The sequence below is a fragment of the Carlito syrichta genome, unplaced genomic scaffold (assembly GCF_000164805.1).
Source record: "Carlito syrichta isolate Samal-C Ts95f unplaced genomic scaffold, Tarsius_syrichta-2.0.1 Scaffold309642, whole genome shotgun sequence".
Classification (NCBI taxonomy): Eukaryota; Metazoa; Chordata; class Mammalia; order Primates; family Tarsiidae; genus Carlito; species Carlito syrichta.
The window spans coordinates 273926-297350 of NW_007253738.1; the positions used below are offsets into that span (position 1 = coordinate 273926).

Here is a 23425-nt window from a genome sequence, read left to right on the forward strand (position 1 = left end):
GCGCTATAGGACACCTCCCAGGAGTGGGCACTGACATGCAGATCACATGTGTCCATTTGGGGGAGGGGCTGAGCAGTATCTAACTGTGCAAGAAAGTAGTGTCACCCTGGCCAGAAGCAGTGATTTTACTCTTACCGAGGTTTGGGCTGTGTTGACAGAGGGTGGGAGAACATGGCGGGCTGTCTGCTGTCCCTTGGCCCCCAGAGCCCCTTCACAGCTGGAACACCATCTCAGCCATGGAGTGGAAAGGGAAAGAGCCAGTTCCTGAGGGAGGGGGCAAACGCGAAGGCAGAGCAGCCTCAGGGTTCTGGGGAATGCAGCTCGGCTGCTACCCACTGAGAGAGCAGCAGGAGCTTACCAGACACTCTGGACCACCACAGCTGTGCAGGAACCTGGGTTCTCCAGGCTGAGTCTGTGAGGATGGCTCCCTCACCTTTCCCCAACCCACCCCGTCTGCACTAAGCCCTCCACATCTAAAAACAGGAAGGGCTTCAGTGTTCCCCACCAACGCCGAGGGGGAGGCGGTCACCTGCCCTGCCAGCAGACCCACCCTGTCCTCAGCTCTAGGACCAGCCATGTGGTCACCAAGGGGAGGTAGCCTGAGGTTCACACCAACAAGCCAGGAAGAGCAAATCAGTACTGCATCCTGACTAAACAGACTTCCCATGGACTTTCCTGAGCTCCACCCTTCCTTGGGACTTCCCATGTACACACCACTAAAATCTACTCAGACTGGGTTTTCTGTTATAACCAAAAGCATCCCGACTAAATATTTTCATAAGACTTCTTTACTTATGCATTTCTTGGTTGAATGTATTAACATTTGTTTCTTCTCGCTGAAAGTCCAAATTTTCGACAAAGCTGTGTGTGTAAGAGTGATAGTTTCATTCCATTTGTTCTTTTCTTGACTGGTGTAAGCCACCAGGTTCTCAGTATACTGCAAGATGGACTTTAAGAATCTGTAAAAAAAGAAAAAAGTTTCTTTATCATTCCATTATAAAATGCAATCGTTATTTACATGTCTCCTTTTCATTCTTGGAATTATTCCTAAAGTAAACTCTACTTCATTTTTGTCTAAGGGGTCAAGAAAATCTCAGAAATCCATATAAAACAATAATAAGAGAATACAAATTAGAGGAAAGGAGAAAATGCTGAAATGTGAATTCTATTGGATACCGAGACAAAGGTTTACAAAACTGAATCAGAATTATCTTTTGGAGAATGGGCCCCTTGTAATATACTTAGAATTTGTTCCTCTACATCAAACGGTCAAACAAAATTTTTATCTGGAAGTTTTGAGGAGGTTGTGTCAATTTGTGGAAGAAACGTTCTGAGTTGTGGCAAACAGGTGACTGGTTCTTCCATCATGGTAGTGCACCTGCCCACACCATGTGGAGTGTTCAGCAGTTTTTGACCAAAAATGGCATGACCCCTGTGACCCATCCTCCCTGTTCACCTGATCTTGCCCCAAGTGACTTTTATTTCCCTGTGTGAAAAAGGTCCTTAAAGGGAAACGTTTTGCCAATGTGGAAGAGATGAAAGAAAAAATGGCAGAAGCACTAAAAGGCATCAGAATTGATGAGTTAAAAAACTTTTCAGCAGTGGAAAAAGTCTCAACAGGTATACTGCATCAAACAGAGAGTACTTTGAGGGTGACTGAAGTTTAAACATGTAAGAATAAATACACAATTTTTATAAATAAATCAATTTTATTAGGAGTCCCCCCTTGTACACACTCAAGTTTTTGACATGATGGGCATAATTCCAGAAAGAACCTCAGGCTATCTGCATCAAAACAACATGTAATACATCATCAACATAGGATATACACTTGTTCTGGCGGATACCAAAATCCATGCACACTCAGGTTCAGTGTGTAAAGTTGGCCTTCCGTACCATGTGGGCTTCACATTGGTTTTTCTGTTTTTCCCCCATGCTGACTTTGGCAACCCAAGAACACTATTTTCTATTGTTTGGATGGAACCCAGATAGCCAACTGAAAGCAATCCACGCATGAGGACCCACACAGTCAAGCCTTCATGTGAAGAGGTCAAACTCCCAGCTCACCTGGGACCCTATGGGCAGTGCATCTTCCACCCTCCACACATCATCTTCCCACTCTTGATGGGTCTAGCTTGGAGGAGACACATTTCAGTGAGACAGCTACTGCTGTTAAAAAGATTTTACTGCTAGGTGTGGTTGGTGGCTCACGACTGTAGTCCCAGCACTTTGGGAGGCGGAGGCAAGAAGATTGCCAGAGCCCAGGGGTTTGGGACCAGCCTAAGCAAATTGGTGAGACCTTGTCTCTGCAAGTCAAAAAATTAGCTGGGCATGGTGTGCATCTGTAGTTCCAGCTACTCTGAAGGCTGAGGCAGAAGGATCGCCTGAGCCCAGTAATTCGAAGCTTCAGTATCTGTGAGTGTGCTATTGCACTCCAGCCTGGGCAACAGAGTGAGACTCCAACTCAAAATATATATATATATATATATATATATATTTTTTTTTTTTTTCCTTAAGAGATATTCACTAAAATGTTATCTCTTACTGTTGTGAATAAAGGTCATTTTTATTTTCAAGTTCTCAAAGTTTGCCGAGTAATCTAAAATTTCCCCCAACTTTGTATCTTGTTTTATCTTTTTTTAAGATTAGTTTATTTAGAAAGTAAATTAGAGGAAGAGATTCACCTCCCCAAGGTAAGGGAGGGCGCCAAAGCTTTAAGAAAACATGCCCTGGCCATAGCTCAGAGGCAATGGCCTGTTTTATCTTAACAGTGCTCCCGGCATCTAGTGGGTAGAGTCCAGGGATGCTGCTACACAGCCCACAATGAGTTGGACAGGTCCCCCACCAGGCCACAGTGTCAGCAGAGCCAAGGATAGGACACATGGATCTAGTCACCAAGTGCTGACACCATGTATTTACCATCTTGCTTCCTGTGGGATTCTACTGCTTTCCATGAAGTGCCACAGCCCTATTTTCATGCTTACTTTACACATGTGTGGAGGGGCCTGCTACCTGCAAAGCACTGGCTGGAAGCCAACTAAGAATCAAGAGCCTCCCGGCACCAGAGGGAGGCTGAAGCCACAGCTGCATCTGAGCCCACACCACAGCCCATGCAGCCTTTTCCTAGAGTCTGCTCTGTTCTGGAATGTCTGGATGTGAGGTGAGCCACACAAGTACCACCCTGCTTTCAGACCACTAGATCTGGATGGTCTGAAAAAGCAGACTTCCCAAATGTAAGGTACTAGTCATATACAGCAAATGTGGTACTGAGCCATGTGGATGTGGAAGGGTTATCCTGTGGACCAGATGTAGCCTTGCCCAAGACAGCTGTGGTTCCATGGGGACAGCCCTTGCGCCCCCTCCATCATTCCCACAGGCTTAGCACAATCTGTGCCTAGATGTTAGGTTACTCTCACACAGACTGAAGAACTCCGAAATGCACAGCTTACACTTCATTTTCTGAACTGTGCCTATGTGAGTGTGCATCCAAAACATTCACAAACTCATTAGCAGCAAGCTCCACAGAGAACAGTTAGGTCCATGAGAACCTGTGGGAGTCAATGAAAAAAATCACCACGGAAAATAACCAAAAGGGTTTCACCTCTTTTAAGTACAACATACTTACTTTAGATACTGCTGATATTCATAAGCACTTTTTCCACAAACTACGTGAATGTTGACCAATTCCAGTGCAATGAGTACGAGAACCAGGTAAAGCACAGGAGACAGAAACTTGATACTAAAAATGGATAAAAGTAGATTAAAATTTGAGAAACAAGTATTTTCCACTTTCATAAGAAAGCTGTTTCACCTAAACAACACCTCTTTCAAGTGTCAAGTCAAACTTGTGAAAATAAGTGTGTGTTCAATCCCTCTAGCCGATGCCTCCCCCTGCCCCGGCCTGCCACAGGCTCCAGCCTGTCTTGCATGGCCCTCTTCTTCACGTTTGTCATCCAAGGGAGCATGGTCTGGGCCAGCCGTGGCTCTGTCTTCACAGCAAGCACTGGCTACTCCAGAGCATGGGCACAGCTGGGTCTGTGCCTGGTCTCCATGTGGCGCCTGCGCTCTTTGCCATCCAGTGAAGAATTGCACAAGGGAAAAACAAGCAGCCCAAATGTGAAAATGTGCTTGACTTGGTGCTCCACGTCACCAATCAAGTAAGTCCCAATTGAGGTCAGATCTTATTTTTCCCATGAAACCAGTTGAAGAGTTTAAAAAATGCTCCATTTTAGAAGCGAGGTAAAAGAATGACATTTCTAGTCTATTCTTTTTTTTTGAGTTGGAGTCTCACACTGCCGCCCAGACAGGAGTGCAGTGGCCGCTCCCGGCCACCAGCAGCCTCAACCTGCTGGGCTCTGGCGATCCTTCCGCCTCAGCCTTCCAGTAGCTGGAACTACAGGCACGCACTACCACGCCCGGCTAATTTTTTGATTTGCTGTAGAGATGAGGTCTTGCCAAGTTGCCCAGGCGGGTCTCGAACCCGTGGGCTCAGGCAATCCACAAACCACGGCCTCCAAAAGCACGGGATTACAGGCTGAGCTTCTATTACAGGCTTCTAGTCTATTCTAATCTATTGTCAGTGTAATCTGATTATCACCTTTCTGGAAGGGGATCTAGCAAAACCAATAAAAACTTTAGAAACATAGGTACCATTCAGTTCCAAAATTCTAGAAATTCATCCTCAATGGTCATTTAAGGATGTAGCACATTTTCTAAAGTGTATGCTACAAGTGAATAACCACACTTGCTGGCTTTACTCGGGCTAATCTGCTGTTATATTTTAAATCCAAGTATTCACGTGTGTAGACAGAACTCATATTTCCATATGCCAAAACTACAAATAGTATTTTAAAATAATAAGTACTATAACTTTCTCTGGAAATAAATACACCAGGTCCTTTCTTAAAAGTGTTTTATTTTAAAATTGTAGGGTACAATTCAGGGTTAGGTACACAAATATTCATTGTACAGGTACCCTTGTGGATGAGGTGTGCCCCTCTTCCCCAGGCAGATTCCCACTACTGCCAATCCCACCTCCCTGCCCCCCCTCCACACCCCCACAGTTTCCTGCTGTCAATGCTTTTCTTATAGTATTAAGATAGTTGTTCAAGGTCCACTTATGAGTGAGAACATGTGATACTCAGTTCTTTGTTTCCGTGAAAGATTATTCAGTATTATAGACTCTAAGTCCATCCAGGTTGCTGCGAAGTTCATGATTTTGTTCTTTATGGCTGCGTAATATTCCATTGTGTATATGTACCACATTTATTTTTATCCAGTCCTTTTGATGGGCAGCACAGTTGGTTCCATATTCCTGCGATTGTGAACAATGCTACAATAAACACACGTGTGCAGGTATCTTTTTAATAGAGTTATTTGAATTCTTCCAGGTATATTCCGAGAAGGGGGATTGCAGAGTCATATGGAAAGTCGATTTTTAGAACTTTTAGGAATTGCCACACTGTTTTCCACAGAGGCTGTACTAGTTTACACTCCCACCATCAGTGTAGAAGTGTTCCCTTTTCACCACATCCTCTCCAGCATCTGTTATTTTGGGGCTATTGATGATGGCCATTCTGACTAGAGCTAGGTGGTATCTCAGTGTAGTTTTAATTGGCATTTACTTGATGACTAGTGAGGCTGAACATTTTTTCATGTATCTGTTGGCTGCTCCTATGTCTTCTTTTGAGAACTGTCTATTCATGTCTTTTGTCCACTTTGCAATGGGGCTGCTTGTTTTTTTCTTTTCAGCACATTTGAGTTCCTTGTAGATCCTAGATGTCACGCTTTTGTCAGACATAATGTTGGCAAATATTTTTTCCCAGATGTGGACTTTCTCCCTGCTCTCTTGATGGTTTCTTTGGCTTTGCAGAAGCTTGTCAGTTGGATGAAGTCCCACTTGTCTGTATATCTCTTCTGGCATGGGCACTTGGGGTTTTGATCAGGAATTGGTTGCCAGTTCCAATTTCCATAAGAGTGTCTCCTGCATTTTCTAAGGTTCTTATAGTTTGAAGTTTTACATTTAGATCTCTGATCCACTTAGAGTTGATTTTTGTATATGGGGATAGATTGAAACAGGGATCCTGTTTCAATCTTCTGCATGTGGACAGCCAGTTTTCTCAGCACCATTTAACTGAATAGGTTCTCATCTCCCCAGTGGTAGGTGGTGGAGGCTTTGTCGAAGATGAGTTGGTTGAGAAGTTGAGGTTTTACTTCTGGAATCTCAATTCTATTCCATTGGTCTATATGTCTGTTCTTGTACCAATACCAGGCTGTTTTGATTATTGTAGCTTTATAATAAGTCTGGGAGTGTGATACCTCCTACCTTTTTTCTTCTTTTTTTTTGCTGAGATTGTTTTGGCTATTTGTGGTCATTTATGTTTCCATAGGAATTCCTGTATTATTGTTAGTAGGTCTGAGAAGAATGTTGCTGGTGATTTGATGGATATTGCACTAAATCTGTAGATTGCCTTAGGTAAAATGGACATCTTAACAATGTTGATTCTTCCAATCCACGAGCATGGAATATTTTCCCACTTGTTTATCTTTGATTTCTTTGAGCAGCATTTTGTAGTTTTCATTGTAAAGGTCTTTTACATCTCTGGTTAGGATGATGTCAAGGTATTTCATTTTTTTTTGTGGCTATTGTGAATGGAATTGTGCTTTTTATTTGGGTTTCTGTTTATTATTGGTGTGTAGAAATGTGAATGTCTTATGCACATTTATTTTATACCCTGAGAATTTACCAAAGTCTTCTATCAGTGCAAGGGTTTTGACAGATTTTCTTGGGTTTTCGAGGTAAAGAATCATGTCGTCTGCAAAGAGGGATAATTTGATTTCCACTTTTCCTATCTGGATACCCCTGATTGCCTTCTCTTCTCTGACTGCTCTAGCTAGAACTTCCAAAACTATGTTGAACAGGAGGGGTGAGAGTGGGCATCCTTGTCTTGTTCCAGTTTTCAGGGGAAATGGCTCCAATTTCTGTCTGTTTAACAGTATGCTGGCTGTGGGTTTCTCGTAGATGGCTCTTACTATTTTGAGATATGTTCCATCTATGCCTAGATGTTCGAGGGTTTTTATAAAGAAGGGGTGCTGGATTTTATCAAAAGCTTTTTCTGCATCTAATGACTTAATCATTTGGTTTTTGTTTTTACGTCTGTTGATGTATGTAATTACATTTATGGTCTTACAAATGTTGAACCAACCTTGCATTCCAGGGATGAAGCCTACTTGGTTGTGGTGGATGCTTTTTGAGTTGTGTTGTTGAATTCAGTTTGCTAGGATCTTGTTGATAATTTTAGCATCTGTGTTCATCAAGGATATTGGCCTATACTTCTCTCTTTGTTGGATCTTTACCTGGTTTGGGTATCAATGTGATGTTAGCTTTATAAAATTACTTGGGGAGAGTTCCATCTTTCTCAATCACCTGGAATACTTTCAGTGGGATTGGTATCAGTTCCTCCTTGTATGTTTTGTAGAATTCTGCTGGAAAGTCATCTGTTCCAGGGCCTTTTTTTGGTAGGTAGTTTTCTTATGACATATTCAATTTCCTGGATTGTTATTGGTCTATTTAGGGTCTTGATTTCTTCTTGTTTCAACCTAGGGAGGTTGTGTGATATCAGAAAGTCCTTCATTTCCTTTAGGTTTTCAGGTTTGTTTCCATACAAGTGTACATAGTAGTCTCTGATAAATCTTTGTATTTCTTCAGGGTCAGTTGTGACTTCATGTTTTGTGTTTCTGATTGAGTTTATTTGGGCTTTTTCTCTCTTTTTCTTGGTCAGTCTAGCTAGGGGACCATCAATCTTGTTTATCCTTTCAAAGAACCAGCTTTTTGTTTCACTGATTTATTTTTTTTATTATCTTTTTGTCTTCTGTGTCCCGGATTTGGGCTTTTATTTTGTTGATCGTGATTCTTCTGCTGAAGTTAGGATTTTGGTGGTCTTGCTTTTCCAGCTTCCTTAGGTGTCCTCACCAGGTCCTTGAATAATGTTTTATTTGACATTGTTTCATCACAATGTTATGGGAAATACAACCAATTTCCACCAGGGCCACCATCTGAAGCCAGAACGTGCTGTTCTCCCCTTGTCAGCCTGCATCTCCCTTGGGCACTCAGGCTTCCTCCCGCAGCTCCAAGCTGTGCACGTGAGGTTCCCTGGCATGTCCACAGGATCCCTGTGTGAGTGTAAGGGTGTGTGCTGCCGTCCAGGGCTGGTTCCTGCCTTGCACCTTGAGCTGCTGGGACAGAATCCAGTCACCCCGACCCTGAACTGGCACAGGCAGATTGGAAAATGAAGGAATACAAATTACTGTAAGTCAAAAATTTGTGAAGTCTACAGCAGGCACACAAATACACACGAAATGACTGGCACAAGCATGTACAGCAAGCCACCATTCTTGTGAGTAGCTTTGTCTGTATGGTGGGAGGAGCGCTCCTGGCAGTTTTCACTTTCAAACATTACTCCTTGATTTACTCCACCACCACCACTCACTGTCTCACCAAAAATCAGGTCAATCATTACCTTCCTTGTTTTTATTCATCTTTCTTAAATATATATGTAGCTCGCATGTATTTTGATGTGTAACGTTAGAAGTGTTTGGACCTTTACTTAGATGTTTTTGTGACCAAAAATATGCGGTGGTAACTTTTATTTCTATCAGTTAGCCTAAGGCAAAACTGATTTTGTTATCCGTTAGTTTGCTTTAAGTTGCAGTTCACAAAGGACCTGTCGACAGCATTCAGCAAGGACCTACTGTGTTACATCTGAAAGGAAAGACTAGTGCTGCCTCTGTGGTAACTTCCTGCCTACTGCACCCTCCCAAAACAGGAAAGTGAGTTTCACACCTCCTCAGCATGCGTAGATAGTTCTGTCGCTGGCGTGACCGCAGTGTCTTTTCCACCCACTGCCTGTGTCTCAGCTCTGCAGTGGCAATGACCTGGCTGGACACACGGTGGCACTGTGTGGTGATGCTTCGGAGCACAACCAGCACTTCCAGAACGACTCTGGGGCAGTACAGCGTGGGGACGGGTATGCTGCAGAGCTCATGGAGCAGCGGGGACCACCTGCAACAGAGCACAACTTCCAGTGGACATGCTTACACTGATGCCCACCCACCTCTGGGGCCCGGATCCAGAGTGTGGGCTGGCAGTGTGTCATGGTCAGGACACACAGCAGGGGGTAAACAATTAACGTTGGATAGTGGTGAACAGAACACAGCATTTACAGCTTCATCAGACACACCCGTGCTTGCAAATATTATCAAAGCTGATTTCAATAGTCCTCTCAGGCAGTAACGGTGAGAACTTCAGTGCTGCTACCAAGCTCTTAAGCTCTAAAACACAGAACAGCTGAGTCTTCTATCCTAACTAGCTGAGTCCAGGATGTCCTGGAACTTACGCCTCAGTGGGAAGCTGGTCCAAGTCACAGGAAACACAATGATGCTGAGGTGTGTGGTGATGCAGCCCCTCCATGATCTGAGTAATTAGAGAGTGGCAGGCACTGATTTCAGAGTTATCCTCCAACCTGGAAAACAGAAAACACCTCAAGGTACATGACAATAACTAGATGCCCATGTGAGTGCCTATGCAAGATGTTTACTTTAATGGTTCACTCAACACCGAACTTAATCTGAGTCTTAGTTTCTCCAAACGTAAAATGAAAAAAATCCAATATCACAGAGACAGTGGTAAAAATAAAGGCTAAAATATGCTAAAAGCAAGGCACCACGTGGACAAAAGACGCCGAGTCACCCAAGTTCCACTCTGACTACACAACATGTCTGCTGTAGTCTGTAGTGCCAGCATCTCCACCCCCATCCATCCCCACTTATCTGAGTTTCAGACCCACCTTTAAATTCTCTATTCAGTATTTCCCAGGGCATGCCATTACCTCCTCCATGAGTCTGCCTCTTGCCCTGTGTTCTCTGGCCCCACACCCAGCTGGGAGATACATCCCATATCACCTCCAGCTCCTGTACTGCCTGCACCAGCCCGAGGTCCAGACAACCCCCCTCCCATCTCATCATCCAGTAGCCTTGTGAAAGAAGAAATAATGTCAAACTAAGTGAACCTCACAACTGCAAGGCCCCAGGATGACATGCACCTGGCTGTTTCCCACATGGGTCCTAGACCTGTATCTAGACAGGCCAGGATGAAACACACCTAGCTGCTTCCCATATAGGTTCTAAAGCTAGGTCTACATAAGCCAGGATGACATGCCTGGCTGCTTCCTCCATGGGTTCTAGAGCTAGATCTGCATGGCCTGGGACAACATTGCCTGGCTGCCTCCCTTGTGGGTTCTAGAACTAGGTCTATACAGTCCAGAATGACACATGCCTGGCTGCCTCCAGGCGGGTGGGTTTTACAGCCTCCACACGGGTTCCACAGCTAAATCTACACAGTTCAGGACAATATGTGCCTGGCTGTCTCCCTTGTGGGTTCTAGAATTAGGTCTACATGACCCAGGATGATATGTACTTGGCTGCCTCCCATGTTGATTCTAGAGCTAGGTCTACACAGTCCAGGACAACACACACCCAGCTGCCTTGTGCATGGATTCTAGAGCTAGGTCTACATGGCTCAGGATGCCACAGGCCCGGCTGCCTCCCACATGGGTTCTAGAGTTAGGTCTACATGGCCCAGGATGACACACACCTGGCTGCTTCCTGCATGGGTTCTAGAGCTAGATCTAAACGAACCAGGATGACATGTGTCCAGCTGCCTCCCATGTGGGTTCTAGAGCTAAGTCCACAGCTCAGGATGACATGTGCCTGGCTACCTCCTTTGTGAGTTCTAGTGCTAGTTCTTTGTGTGTGTGTGTATGTGTGTGCGTTGGAGTCTCACTGTCACCCAGGCTGGAATGCAATGGCACACTCATGACCTCCGCAGCTTCGACCTGCTGGGCTTAAGCGATCCTTCCACCTCAGCCTTCCAAGTAACTGGAACTACAGGCCTGCATTGCCACGTCCTGCTAATTTTGTGATTTATTGTAGAGGTGAGGTCTCACCATGTTGCCCAGGGTCGAACCCACAGGCTCACAAAGCGTCGGGATAAGAGGCTGAGCCACACCACCCACCCTGGAATTAGTTCTACATGGCCCAGGACAACACATGCCCAGCTGCCTCCCTTGTGGGTTCTAGAGCTAGGTCTAGAAAGGGCAAGGGCAGGATGACACACACCTGGCTGCTTCCCATTCAAGTTCTGCTGGCAGAGGCAGCAGAGGCCATGCCCCGAGTCTTTTCTCACAGCTCACCACCTGGAAGGAAACACAGGAAACATTTTGTTACTTTTCAAGTTTTTACAGTAACATCCAAGAAATTTGTTTTTAAAGCAATAGGGATGTTAAGTCACTTTTCAGAAAATACATATCTATAAATGTTACAGATCTTATGACATCTTTAAACTGTGTGCTGGGACTCTCTTACTCAGTATTTTCAGAGGAAGGAAGGCTGGTGAAAATGGCAGGGGCTGATAGGCAACTAATATCTGGGCTGCCTGTGAATGTCTGCAAGTTCTTCTGCCATCTTCCCATTGAGGGGTGGACCTACATCCCCACCCTTCCTGTACACTAGCTCTGGTGATTGGCCTGTAACCAACACAAAGCCAGGTCAGAGATGCGGGCTCTTCCCCTGGTTTTTTTGGGCCACATGCTTGTGGTGAAGCCAGCTGTCACTCCAGGACTGCCCCGCAGAGGACCCTGAGGACTCTGGCCAGCTCCTGTCCTTCTCAGATGGTATATCCACCCAGAAGAGCCTTGAGGGCACCGCAGCCCATCAACACACATGAGGCATGACAGATCCCTCAGCAGATCCTCCCCAAATTTCCAACCCACTAAAACATATATAAATTAAATGGTGGTTGTCGACAACACTGAATGTGGGTAATTTGTTATACAGGAGTAATAACCAGAGCAATGACCTTAAGAGGCACAGGATGCTTCAGTTTACATAAAAACTGAAGAAATATTAGATGGCAGGAGTAGGAGGGACAGGAAATTGGACTCACATTAGCCACTGGCAACAAGGAGCTGTTACTCTGGGACCTGGGAGAGGATGGCCAAAGGGCATGGGCAGCTCAGGGCTGGAGGCTGAGTAGCTCAGGTTGGAAGTCAAAGCGTGCCTTCTTGAAGCTTCTCTTCCTTCTGTGATCTATACCCTCACTCCCTGAATGAGTTCTGATACATCCACCTTTGTGACTTGTTCATAGAAAGTGAAAATGACCCTGCTGAGGTTAGTGTGTAATGTGGTCAGTGAAATAGTATCATACTCGCACAGCCCAATGCCCTGTCTCAGACTGGAACCCCCAACCACATCACTGAAGGCTGCACGCTTCTCTTAGCGCCTCTAGGATGCTGTTTCTCTATTTCCACTACTGGCAACCTTCCAACTGATAGTACTTTTGATAAGACATCGACATGGCTTCGAATTCTCAGTGCTGGGGCTCTGAGTTGCCTCTGCAGACCTTTCCTGACCCCGCATGTGCTGATGCTGTAGCTTCTTTTCAGGAATTCACTTGTGAATCTCCCAAGTGAGAGGCAAGCATGATCTTACCTTCTTGGGGGCTGTCCCCTCTGCTCCTTTCCCTTCCCATGCCTCATTTGACATAGAATAAAGCACCTGAGCTAGCTTCCACATCGGAACTTCCTACAGAAATGCTGAAAAGTTTGTCCCAGTATGTTAACAAAAGCTGGTCTTGGGAAGTAAGAGGAAAAATGACACTCCTCAGCACAGACAAAAACTGTTCCTAGCCCTGGGCTACTGGTTGACAATAGCAACACGCTAGGGGACTATGAGAAGCACAAAAAAACATTCAGTGCAGTAGACATAAGGTTAAAAAAAAAAAAACCTTTAGTGAGGTAGATGCAGCTGTTACTTGCAACTGTCAGAGGCGGGTTGGAGGCTCAAGAAAACCAAGCAATTGGCCAAAGCCAGGCCCCACACACAGACACCACACGGGTTAGAGCCAAACAAAGTCGGCCTCAGCAAGCAAACAACACCCTGCCAGCACTGCTACAGAAGACACGTGGGGTCACACATGTGCACACCTCTCCAAACACCCTGCCCTTGGCATACCTGCTTCTTAAGTTGAGCAGCTGGATGGCACCGAGACTGGTAGCCTTCTGCAAGGCTAGTTAACACCCTTACTGCTGCTTTTTCCTAGTTTAGAGAAAATGGACATTAGCTACTATAATTTTAAGTTAGGCTTCCCCCCCCCACTGAATTGCAGGTCTTTTAAAGTTCTAATTCTCGTCACCTTCCTTAAAATAATTCTACTCAGGTATATGGCAAAGCAAAAGTCTTCATTAAAATATGTTTGGCACCGCAGTCAAATCACAGCCAAAAACATGATTTTAAATGCAGACAATTAACAATAATTAATTACAAGGGCTACATGCACCTTCCGTGCACAGTGCAACAAAAGTAGAAATGAGTAAGAAAGGTTCTAAACAACTGCAAAATTAACTAGGGAATGGTAATTTAAGCACTAAAAAGTAATACAACTAAAAAAGAATTACACAGTTATAAATAATTGCTAAACATACAAATCTTGAAAAAAGTGAAAAGAACATTAGTTGAAACTGTAAAATGTAACTGTATCTGGAAAAGATACTGCAATTCAGATATATTAAAACAAAAGATGATTATTAGTTAAATCTGAAAAATAAGCTATATTCTTTCACAGCTGAATGACAGTGAATCTAGTTAATGATTCTCTTCCATATACATTACCTTAAAAACTGACAACAGATCTTCATCAATGAATCTGAGTAAAAGTACAATGGAAAATGCAAGCAACTGATTTGTTGCTTCTTTTGGAAATTCATGAAAGTTGATCTCCCCATGGCTTAAATGATCTCTTATTCGAGGACCCTCCTGATGGTTCAGGAAATCCCAGAGAAACTCCTTTCAGAAAATAAACAGAGAAAGTGTTTTGTTAGTATTCCCAGCAGAGGGCAACACCTGATGCTGATGCAACAGGTGCATTCATCAAGATGCGGTGTGATGAATGCAGCAGGTGCATTCAAGGCCCACAATGCTGTGGAGCCTCTGGGGACTATGCTGTGGCCAGCTATCCTCTCAGCTCCACAGGAACTGACTGCCTAGGTGGTGCCAGAGCCTCAGAAAACCCAAGTCTTCTTTGTTTTCAGCCTCATCAAGGAAGGGAACTCAGTGTCCACATTTGGAAACTAACTTTTCCAAGGCAGTAAGGAAATTGTAGTTCTTTTTTTTTTTTTTTTTTAATTTTTAGGGGAGAGCGCGAACGCAGTCCCCCACTACCACAAATTATGCAGTCGAGTTTCCCACATTTGGGGAAATCGCAGGGGTCAGCACATCCGGAGTGCAATGGATAAGCCTCGCCCTGGGAGAACCACTTTCGTGATCACGGTATCTCCCCTCCCAGGTAAGTATGGAAATTGTAGTTCTTGCACATGTGAGCACAGCCCTTGGCTTCCCCTCTCCCAGCTCCACTCTCCCTTCTCATATGCTCTTTCATCTTCAAAACCTGGTGAAGATAGTTGCTTTTTCCTTCAACAACACAAGTCCAAGGCCCCTCCCACAAGTTATAGGAAAAAGAAGCCAGAAAATCACTGACATAGGCTGGGTGTGATAGATTACACTGGCAATCCTTGTGTTTTGGGAGGCCAAATGGGAGGACTGCTTGGGCCCAGGAGTTTGAGATCAGCCTGAGCAACATAAAGAGACCCTGTCTCTACAGAAAAATTGAAAAATTAGCCAGGTGAGGTGGTGCATGCCTGCAGTCCCAGCTACTTGAAAGGCTAAAGCAGGAAGATGGCTTGAGCCCAGGAGCTCCAGACTGCAGTGAGCTCAAAGCAACCCTGCACTCCAGCCTGGGAAACAGAGTGAGACTGTGTCTGCAAAAAAATAAAATAAAACCACTGACCTAGGCAAACTGCCAATGGATGAAAAAACCACAAAGATTCAAGATGGAAAAGAATACCGGATAAACTAGTTCAATCATCTTATTTTTCTGATGGCAGAAATGGATGCCAAAAGAGTATAAGAAATTTGACCAAAATCAAAGAACAGGAAAAAGAATCTAGATCTGCCAACTCTCAGAAGGAATAAATACAAAATATCTATATAATCCAAAATAGTTATCTTAGTAAAAAACAAAAAACTGATCAATAGAAAATGGTTTTAAACAATTAATATTTCTCTTTCCATCCAATACTCAATTCTGTTAGTCACATTTGACTGTTGTATTTCACAAGGCAAACATAGGCCCTTCTACCTACAAGTACATGTAAATGACAAGGTCAGGGGATACGGAAGCTACATCATCAGGCCTTAAAATTCTGTATCTTTAGATCTCAAACCTGTACTGCTGGCCCTAAAATTCTTCCTGAGCTCTGTGCTTAGTATCCAGTAGCTACCATATAGTCCCACTTTCTCCAAAAAGCTGATTTTTAAAAATCTCCTTAAACCACATATATGGAGCACCCCTCCGTTGGCTGGTGCAGGAAGCTGAGGCAGCACAGTGATGGTGTACTAAGATTGTTCCTGAGCCAACCACAAGCAAAACTGACTCCATTTTGGAGAAGCACTTATCACATCCATAAATACAAGACTATGAGACTGAAAAATACCTAGTACTTTACCATAACAGGCTCTCCTAGGAACAGAGGAAGTTGATTGAGTGTACCATCATTCAGGTGTTTTCCCAGTATCTAAAACATCAAAAATCAATAAAGGGATTAATTGGTCCAAAGACATAAACATCCAGAATTTTCAGAATCAAAGGAAATAGTACCTTCAGTATAACCTTTTACAAAAGTCCAAGAAAATTAAATAACATAAGGCCAGTCTTTAAAACACAACAGCAACATGTTCAGAAAAACTTTTCTTCACCAGTATAATGAAATAAATATATTTTTGGCTGGGCATGGTGGCTCACACCTGTAATCCCAGCACTTTGGGAGACCAAGGAGGGAGGTTCACTTGAGCCTAGGAGTTTGAGATCAGCCTGGCAACAGCAAGACCTCATCTCTAAATTAAAAAAAAAGAAAAAAGAAAAAATAGCTAGGCCTGGTGGCATGCACCTGTAGTCCCAGCTATTTAGGAGTCTGAGGCAGAAGGATCACCTGAGCCCAGGAGGTTAAGGCTATGGTGAGCCATGATCATGCCACTGCAGTCCAGCCTGGGTAACAAAAGTAAGACGCTGACTCATAAATAAATAACTAAATAAAGAAAAAGAATATATGTATTCCTAATTGTAGACATGTGTGATGTGATGTGTGTATATGCAGTGTTGTATGTGTGTGTGTGTGTGTATGTGTATGTGTGGTGGGTGTGTGTGCACACATGTGTCACTTCTTAATTCACTAAGTCACTTCTTAATTCAACATGAACTTTGGAGCCCAACCATCCCGACCCAATCCTATAGACCTGACCCTACATAGATTTGACTATACTATCTCACACTACCAAATGTATTATTCAAATAATGGCAAATTATTTACCCAATAAAATAAACCCTACAGGTAAGCAGGCACATTTAAATTAACTCACCACACATTCATGTAGGAATCTAACAGTTATTCTTAAAGGCAAAACAATGTGAAGCCCAACCCCCTACAGGTAGACCTCCTGGTTTCCTACAGGCCATCACCCTTGAGGTGCATAAGAATTATCATCCAGGATCACACACACAAAGTCCTCTGTAGTCTATGGGTGATAAAAGGTACTTTCACCTGTAATTTTTACTATTCCAATTTTCATCTTTAGAATTATACCTACAATATACAGATTAAATGTATCAGTATATACTATATATGTGTGTATATACTATATACACTCATGACAGTAGTTGAGGAATATTTCATGTGCAAAAAAGACAAATGTTAACCTTAAATCTAAAGTGCAAGCCTCTAAGTAATTATAGCTAATGACATTAAATCCCTGGGCATCCTCCAACTCTGAGATGTGCACAAGTTTAAGAACTAGATTAGTAACACTGGGCCTCAAAATTAACCTGGAAATTATATCTATTCTAAGCTTTTATGGCTTGTTTTACTATTGACATTTTCCTGTAAGCATAAGGTTTATGGCTGATCTTTAGTTTTCATTTTTTTTTTTTTTTTGAGTTGGAGTCTCACTCTGTCGCCCAGACTGGAGTGCAGTGGCCGCTCCCGGCCACTGCAGCCTCAACCTGCTGGGCTCCAGCGATCCTTCCGCCTCAGCCTTCCGAGTAGCCGGAATTACAGGCGCGCACTACCACGCCCGGCTAATTTTTGATTTATTGTAGAGATGAGTTCTCGCCTGCCCAGGCGGGTCTCGAACCCACAGGCTCAGGTAATCCACTCACCTCAGCCTCCCAAAGGCGCGGGATTACAGGCTGAGCCACCGAGCCCAGCTGATCTTTAGTTTTGTATTTGAATTTGAACTTTAAAGGAAGATTTTTTAATTTCAAGTTACCTCACAAATTTAATCACTTACCTCATCAAAGGTGGTATAGAGAGCTGTTGACTTCAGAAAAGGGAAGAAGTGAGAAGAAATAATTAAAGCAAAATACAAGTAGAGAGACACCAATCAAAGCAGGAAACAATTCTGGTACATGGCCACACATCTGAAATATTCTTGTGAAAACAAGCAGTCATCTAGGAACACTTTGGGAAGAATGTCCTTGGCAAAATACAGTATAAGAGACATGGGAATACAGCAAACTGCCAGGTGTGGTGGCTCACGCTTATAATCCCAGCACTTTGGGAGGCAGAAACCAGAGGATCGCCTGTGCCCAGGGGTTCGAGACCAGCCTGGGCAACTTGGGGAGACCTCATCTCTACAATGAATCAAAAAAATCAGCTGGGTTTGATGATACGTGCCTGTGGTCCCAGTTACTTGGGAGGCTGAGGCGGAAGGATTGCCTGAGCCCAGCAGGTCATGTGGCCATGAGCATGCCACAACACTCGAGCCTGGGTGACAGAGTGAGACTCTGACTGAAAAGAAAAAAAGAAAGAATACAGCACACCCAGTGACCAAGCCATGTAAGAACACTGTCCTCACCAATGCATCAGCCCAGCCACTTTCAAAATTCAGGATCCCAGACCTCCACAGATCATTGTTCAGACAACAGGATATTTCTACTACTGATGACTGTTATCTGTGTACAAGCAAGTACAATTTAGTATTTTACCCAACCAGTAGCCTTTGCTTATTTTTTATACTTATACTGCTTCCTGGCATAATCAGTACAGTCTACAGATACAGCTTCCAACTTCAGCATTTCCCAGACATGAAACCCTTGGCAGTTTTTCTCACTCTACAGACAGACAGGTTTTTTTCCTGCAAAATGAGACATAATAAATAACACCATTCTCAAAGGTGTCTGGGGGAATTCAGTAAGATTTTACACACACTATGATGAAATCAGTGTTTGTGTAAGCTAGCTCTCAAGAAATACTTCCGTATTAATTCATACTTAATAACCTATTTTCAGCTTAATATTATCAATATACTTCAATATTTATTATTATGCAGAAGACTCTAAAATCTGGATCTTGGCTAGGCGCAGTGGCTCATGCCTATAATCCCAGCACTTCGGGAGGCCGAGGTAGGAGAATTGCTTGAGCCCAAGAGTTTAAGACCAGCCTGGGCAATACAGCAAAACTTCATCTCTACAAAAAATTTAAAAATTAGCCAGGCATGGTGGCATGTACCTATAGTCCCAGCTACTCAGGAGGCTAAAGTGAAAGGCTCATTTGAGCCCCTAGGAGATCCAGGCTGTGGTGAACTGTGATCATACCACTGCACTCGAGCCTGAGCAACAGTGTAAGACCCAGACTCAAAAAAAAAAAAAAAGAAAGAAAAAGAAAAGAAACATTCTGCATCTTTAGCTCTCAAACTTGTACTGCTGGCCCTAAAATTCTTCCTGAGCTCTGTGCTTAGTATCCAATAGCTACTATATAGTCCCACTTTCTCCAAAAAGCTGGTTTTTAAAAATCTACTTAAACCACATACATTGATTTCTACCTTGTTTTATATAATTTGTATAAATGTCTTCTCTCTCCCCCAATAGATAAGCTTCTTACTTCAGAAAGTCTTATTCATACTTACATCTTCCACAGATCCTAAAGAGATCTTATTCCATAAAAAGTACTCAAGGTAACAACAGTGGCCGGGCTCGGTGGCTCAGCCTGTAATCCCGTGCCTTTGGGAGGCTGAGGTGAGTGGACTGCCTGAGCCCGCAGGTTCGAGACCCACCTGGGCAGCGAGACCTCATCTCTACAATAAATCAAAAAATCAGCTGGGCATCATAGCGCATGCCTGTAATTCCGGCTACTTGGAAGGCTGAGGTGGAAGTATCGCGGGAGCCCAGCAGGTTGAGGCTGCGGTGGCCGGGAGCGGCCACTGCACTCCAGTCTGGGTGACAGAGTGAGACTCCAACTCAAAAAAAAAAAAAGATAACAACAGTGTCTGCATAGCATTTGACAAGTCATATAAAGTATCTACATGTATGTGTTACTTACAAACTGATCCTGCTCTTTCTGGATAAAAGGCTGGGCTACAACATGAGATATTCTTTGATAAACTACAACCTCTGTGGAAACAGTCATGTTATGTATTTGTGCAACCACATGTATTTGTGCCAGGCCACACAGTGAGCACACCACCTCGCAGTTAGTTCCAGGCACAGGCAAGCGAGGCTCTGGTAAGTGGAAGACGATACTTCACTCCACAACAACGTGCTGAGCAATCCAGGTCCAGGGCACGAGCGTGGGCACCTGGGCAACAACTCAAGAACTTGCAGAGACCTCTACAAAAATGCACAGATGAGGCAAAATAGGGCCACCTCCAAGATAAAATGGCGAAAAGCAGCTGTCACAACTGAGCACACCATGGCCACAGCTGTCCAGGTCAGTCAGGTGTGGGATGCAAAGTACAAGGAAAGACAGGCATGTTCCAGGGCTAAACCACACTAGAGGAGTCACATAAATACCGCTGAAGAGGGCAGTGATGGGACACTGAGGCCCTATATGCCACACAAAGGTATGAACTATATTGGGTGGGCACCAGGATACCAAAGAGGTGGTTAAGCAAACGAAAGCCATAAGTAACATAAGAACACCAGTTTAGAAAATAATCAGCGGCAGCATGAGATAGGATGGAGGGAAGAGCATCATAAAGATGAGCTGGGAGAGAGCTCAGGAGGGATGGCAGAGTCAGATGAAGCCTCAGCCTGCAGAGAGGGGGCTGAGGCAAGTTGGTAGTACTGACCATCAGTTCTGGTCACTGAGAGGATGAGGAGAATTATGTCTGGGAAAAATACAAAATGTTGTTAGCGTTTGGTGCCAGATACAAGGTGATAAAGATAACCAAAATAGGATGTCAGATAACAAATTTGTGGAAGGAAAAAATGTCTTTTTGAAATAGCATAAATTTGAGATGCTGAGGAAAACTCATGAAGATATTCAGCAAAGAGGTGCAAATCTAACTCAAGATCAAAAAATGTCAGCATGGGGATCCCAGGCATTTAATGCTAAAAACCATCCTGCCAGCACAGCTTCAGCTGCACCCACAACTTCTGATACGTTGCGTTTTCATTTTTATTGGGTTTAAAATATTTTTAAGTTGTTGCCACAGAGGTGAAAACTTAAGGCTGGAGATCTGTGAGATTCCCCCAGGGAGAGAAGATAAAGGGAGACAGGCTTGAGAAGAGTTTTGAAGAACACTTATAAAAAGGAACAAAAAGAGGAAACTGAGCTAGTAGGAGAAACGAGAACCCGAAGTATGGGAGGCTACACCCTGACCTTCCTCCACCTCCTTTAGGTGCTCTTCCTTTCATCCTATCTCATGCTGCCGCTGATTATTTTCTAAACTGGTATTTTTAGGTTACTTATGGCTTTCGTTTGCTTAACCTCCTTTAGGAATGAGGCATGGAAATGAGGCACCCACGAACGTTCCTATGCCTCCCTGGCAGCAAACGCGACTAGGTCCTGGCCTATAGGAAGTGGCCTGTGCTACCTCCAGCAAGTGTCCCTAAAAGGAAGACAAGCACTTCCTCCCTCTTCCTGCTAGCTAGGGTGTGATGTCATGGCTGAGGCAGCCAGCGGGAGCCATGAAGATGAAGTCTCTGCTGAGGAAGGCACGGCCCCTTCAGTGGAAGGAGACAGAGGGCTGAGTGCTGATGACCGGCACTGCCCTCTCGGTTCGGCTGCTCACATGTACAAGAGGCAAAATGCACTCTATCCCATTTAAGTCATGTGATCATTTTACTCTGTGCTCTGTCACTAAGAGCAGAACCTAACTGTAACTATCACAGAGAGGCAAAGTGAGAGATTCCAGGAGCCAGAGGAGGCAGGCTGGAAACCGAAAAAGATACTCGTGTCAGGGCTCCTGTGGGAACTCTGAACAACAGGGGCGTGTGTGCATGTGTGGAAGGGGTTGAGAAACTGTGTTCCAGGACCTGCTGTTGGCAGCACTCTACCCTGAACTTCCTTGGAAGTGGAAATAGAAGTTTCTGCATCGACTTTCATGATGGAAAAAAATCCAAGCTCATAGGGTTTTGATGACTTTCCCAAGGTCAGTTTCAGCCCCAGATATGCCTCTGCCGCTCTGTGTCACATTGCCTCAGGTTAACAGACAGCGCAGCATCACCAGCTACCCCCCACTAACACCCACCAAGGCAGGCCACAACCACCTCATGCATACCATCAACATGGCTAGAGAAAGGAAGTCAGTGCTTACTACTTTTATGGTACTTAACTTTCATTAAGTTAAAAAGACTACTTAGAAATATTACAGAACTATCAAAAACAATCATAAATAACAAATATATATCCTATAAAATCACGAAAATAAGAAGCCACAAAGAAAATGAAGCATCCCAAAGGAAGTTCTTAGCTAAAAAATTCATATTAGGAGTACATAAGATAAGCCGGGCTCGGTGGCCCAGCCTGTAATCCCGTGCTTTAGGAGGCTGAGGTTAGTGGATTGCCTGAGCCTGCGGGTTTAAGACCCGCCAGGGCAACTTGGTGAGACCTCATCTCTACAATAAATCAAAAAATCAGCCGGGCGTGGTAGCGCGTGCCTGTAGTTCCGGCTACTTGGAAGGCTGAAGCGGAAGGATCGCCAGAGCCCAGCAGGTCGAGTCTGCAGTGGCAGGGAGTGGCCACTGCACTCCAGTCTGGGTGACAGAGTGAGACTCCAAGTCAAAAAAAAAAAAAAATAGGAGAGACGGGGCAAGATGGCGACGGCATAGGTGAACTTGTGAGATTCTCTGAACGTGAGTTCCCCAAAAAGGCTATCACTTCGCTACCCCCATCCCCCAGCCCACCACCAACCGCGCTGGGGGCAGGCCCGGGAACTTCAGTCCCACGCAAGGCCAGATATTGCGCCCCCGCCCCACTGCTGCCGTTCTACTCGTGTGTGGAAGTCTCCGGTCCCAGCCCCCTCCAGATCCCTCCCCGGCTGCATTGTCTCCAGCCCGGGCACCCGGCATCAAGCCGCCGGTCACACAGGGAGGCTCTGGGCACCCGCCCCTCAGAGACGCTGGTTCCATTTCTGGCTGAAGTCCTCTGTTGGGTCCCAGCGCCACTCTCGCTGTCTAGAGCCTGCCCTTTGGAACTTTGGAGCTCTGGAACTCCGGGTCCACCCTGGCTGAGGCACTCAGCGTGAGACCCCAAATCAGAGGACCCAGACAAGCGGAGAAAAACAGATCTGCTTAAACTGCCTTGCCATTCTCCAGGAAGAGACTTCCATTGCCCTGCCCACCTAGCAACAAACTTTACCTCATTTCCTAAGGCCAGGTATTGCAGCGTGCGGGGAAGTTTTGGGTCCCTGCTCCCTCCAGCTCTCTCCCCGGCCCGGCACCCGGCACCGCAGGTCGCACAGGGAGGCTCTGAGCGCCCGCCCCTCAGAGACACCGGTTCCATTACTGGCTGAATACTCTGTAGGGACCCAGTGCCACTCTCATCATTTACAGCCTGCCTTTTGGAACTTTGGAGCTCTGGAACTCCGGGTCCACCCTGGCTGAGGCACACAGCGTGAGACCCCAACCCAGAGGACCCAGACAAGCGGAGAAAAACAGACCTGCTTAAACTGCCTTGCCATTCTCCAGGCAGACTTCCATTGCCCCGCCCACCTAGCAACAAACTTTACCTCAGCTCCTAAGGCAACAGTGTGAAACAGGAGACAAAGCCCCACCCCTATGCTGCAACGAAAAACAAAAGGGAGAGGCTGGAATCGGAGATCACAGAAGTGACTCTAGTTTGATCGCTTATTTTGACCTATGATTTTATCATTGAAACTGTTGGTCTAGATTACGTTTGGTGTTTACCTTCTGACTTATACTGTTTCTTGATTTTTTTGGCCTGTCTCTGTTTAGCTATCAGTATTCTTTAGGGAATCTTTCTTACCTGTCTTTTTTCACTTCTTCCCAGCCCTGTGTCTCTCTCTCACTGATAGTTGG

At 44.7% G+C, this 23425-nt stretch overlaps 1 protein-coding gene across 2 annotated transcripts in view; it reads right to left on the bottom strand.

Annotated features, from left to right (window-relative positions):
- Positions 1-770: 770 nt before the first annotated feature.
- ERMARD (ER membrane associated RNA degradation) overlaps positions 771-23425 on the bottom strand; it is a 36945-nt gene continuing 14290 nt past the window's right edge. For both annotated transcript variants that reach the window (XM_008067485.2, XM_021717312.1), the window contains 9 exons: positions 17455-17484; positions 15618-15686; positions 13726-13899; positions 13069-13152; positions 11176-11252; positions 9396-9521; positions 8843-9061; positions 3626-3739; positions 771-959 (listed from right to left, as the gene is read on the bottom strand). In XM_008067485.2, coding sequence (XP_008065676.2) covers positions 776-959; positions 3626-3739; positions 8843-9061; positions 9396-9521; positions 11176-11252; positions 13069-13152; positions 13726-13899; positions 15618-15686; positions 17455-17484 — 1077 coding nt within the window. In that variant the 3' untranslated portion in view covers positions 771-775. The remainder of the gene's footprint in view (positions 960-3625; positions 3740-8842; positions 9062-9395; positions 9522-11175; positions 11253-13068; positions 13153-13725; positions 13900-15617; positions 15687-17454; positions 17485-23425) is intronic.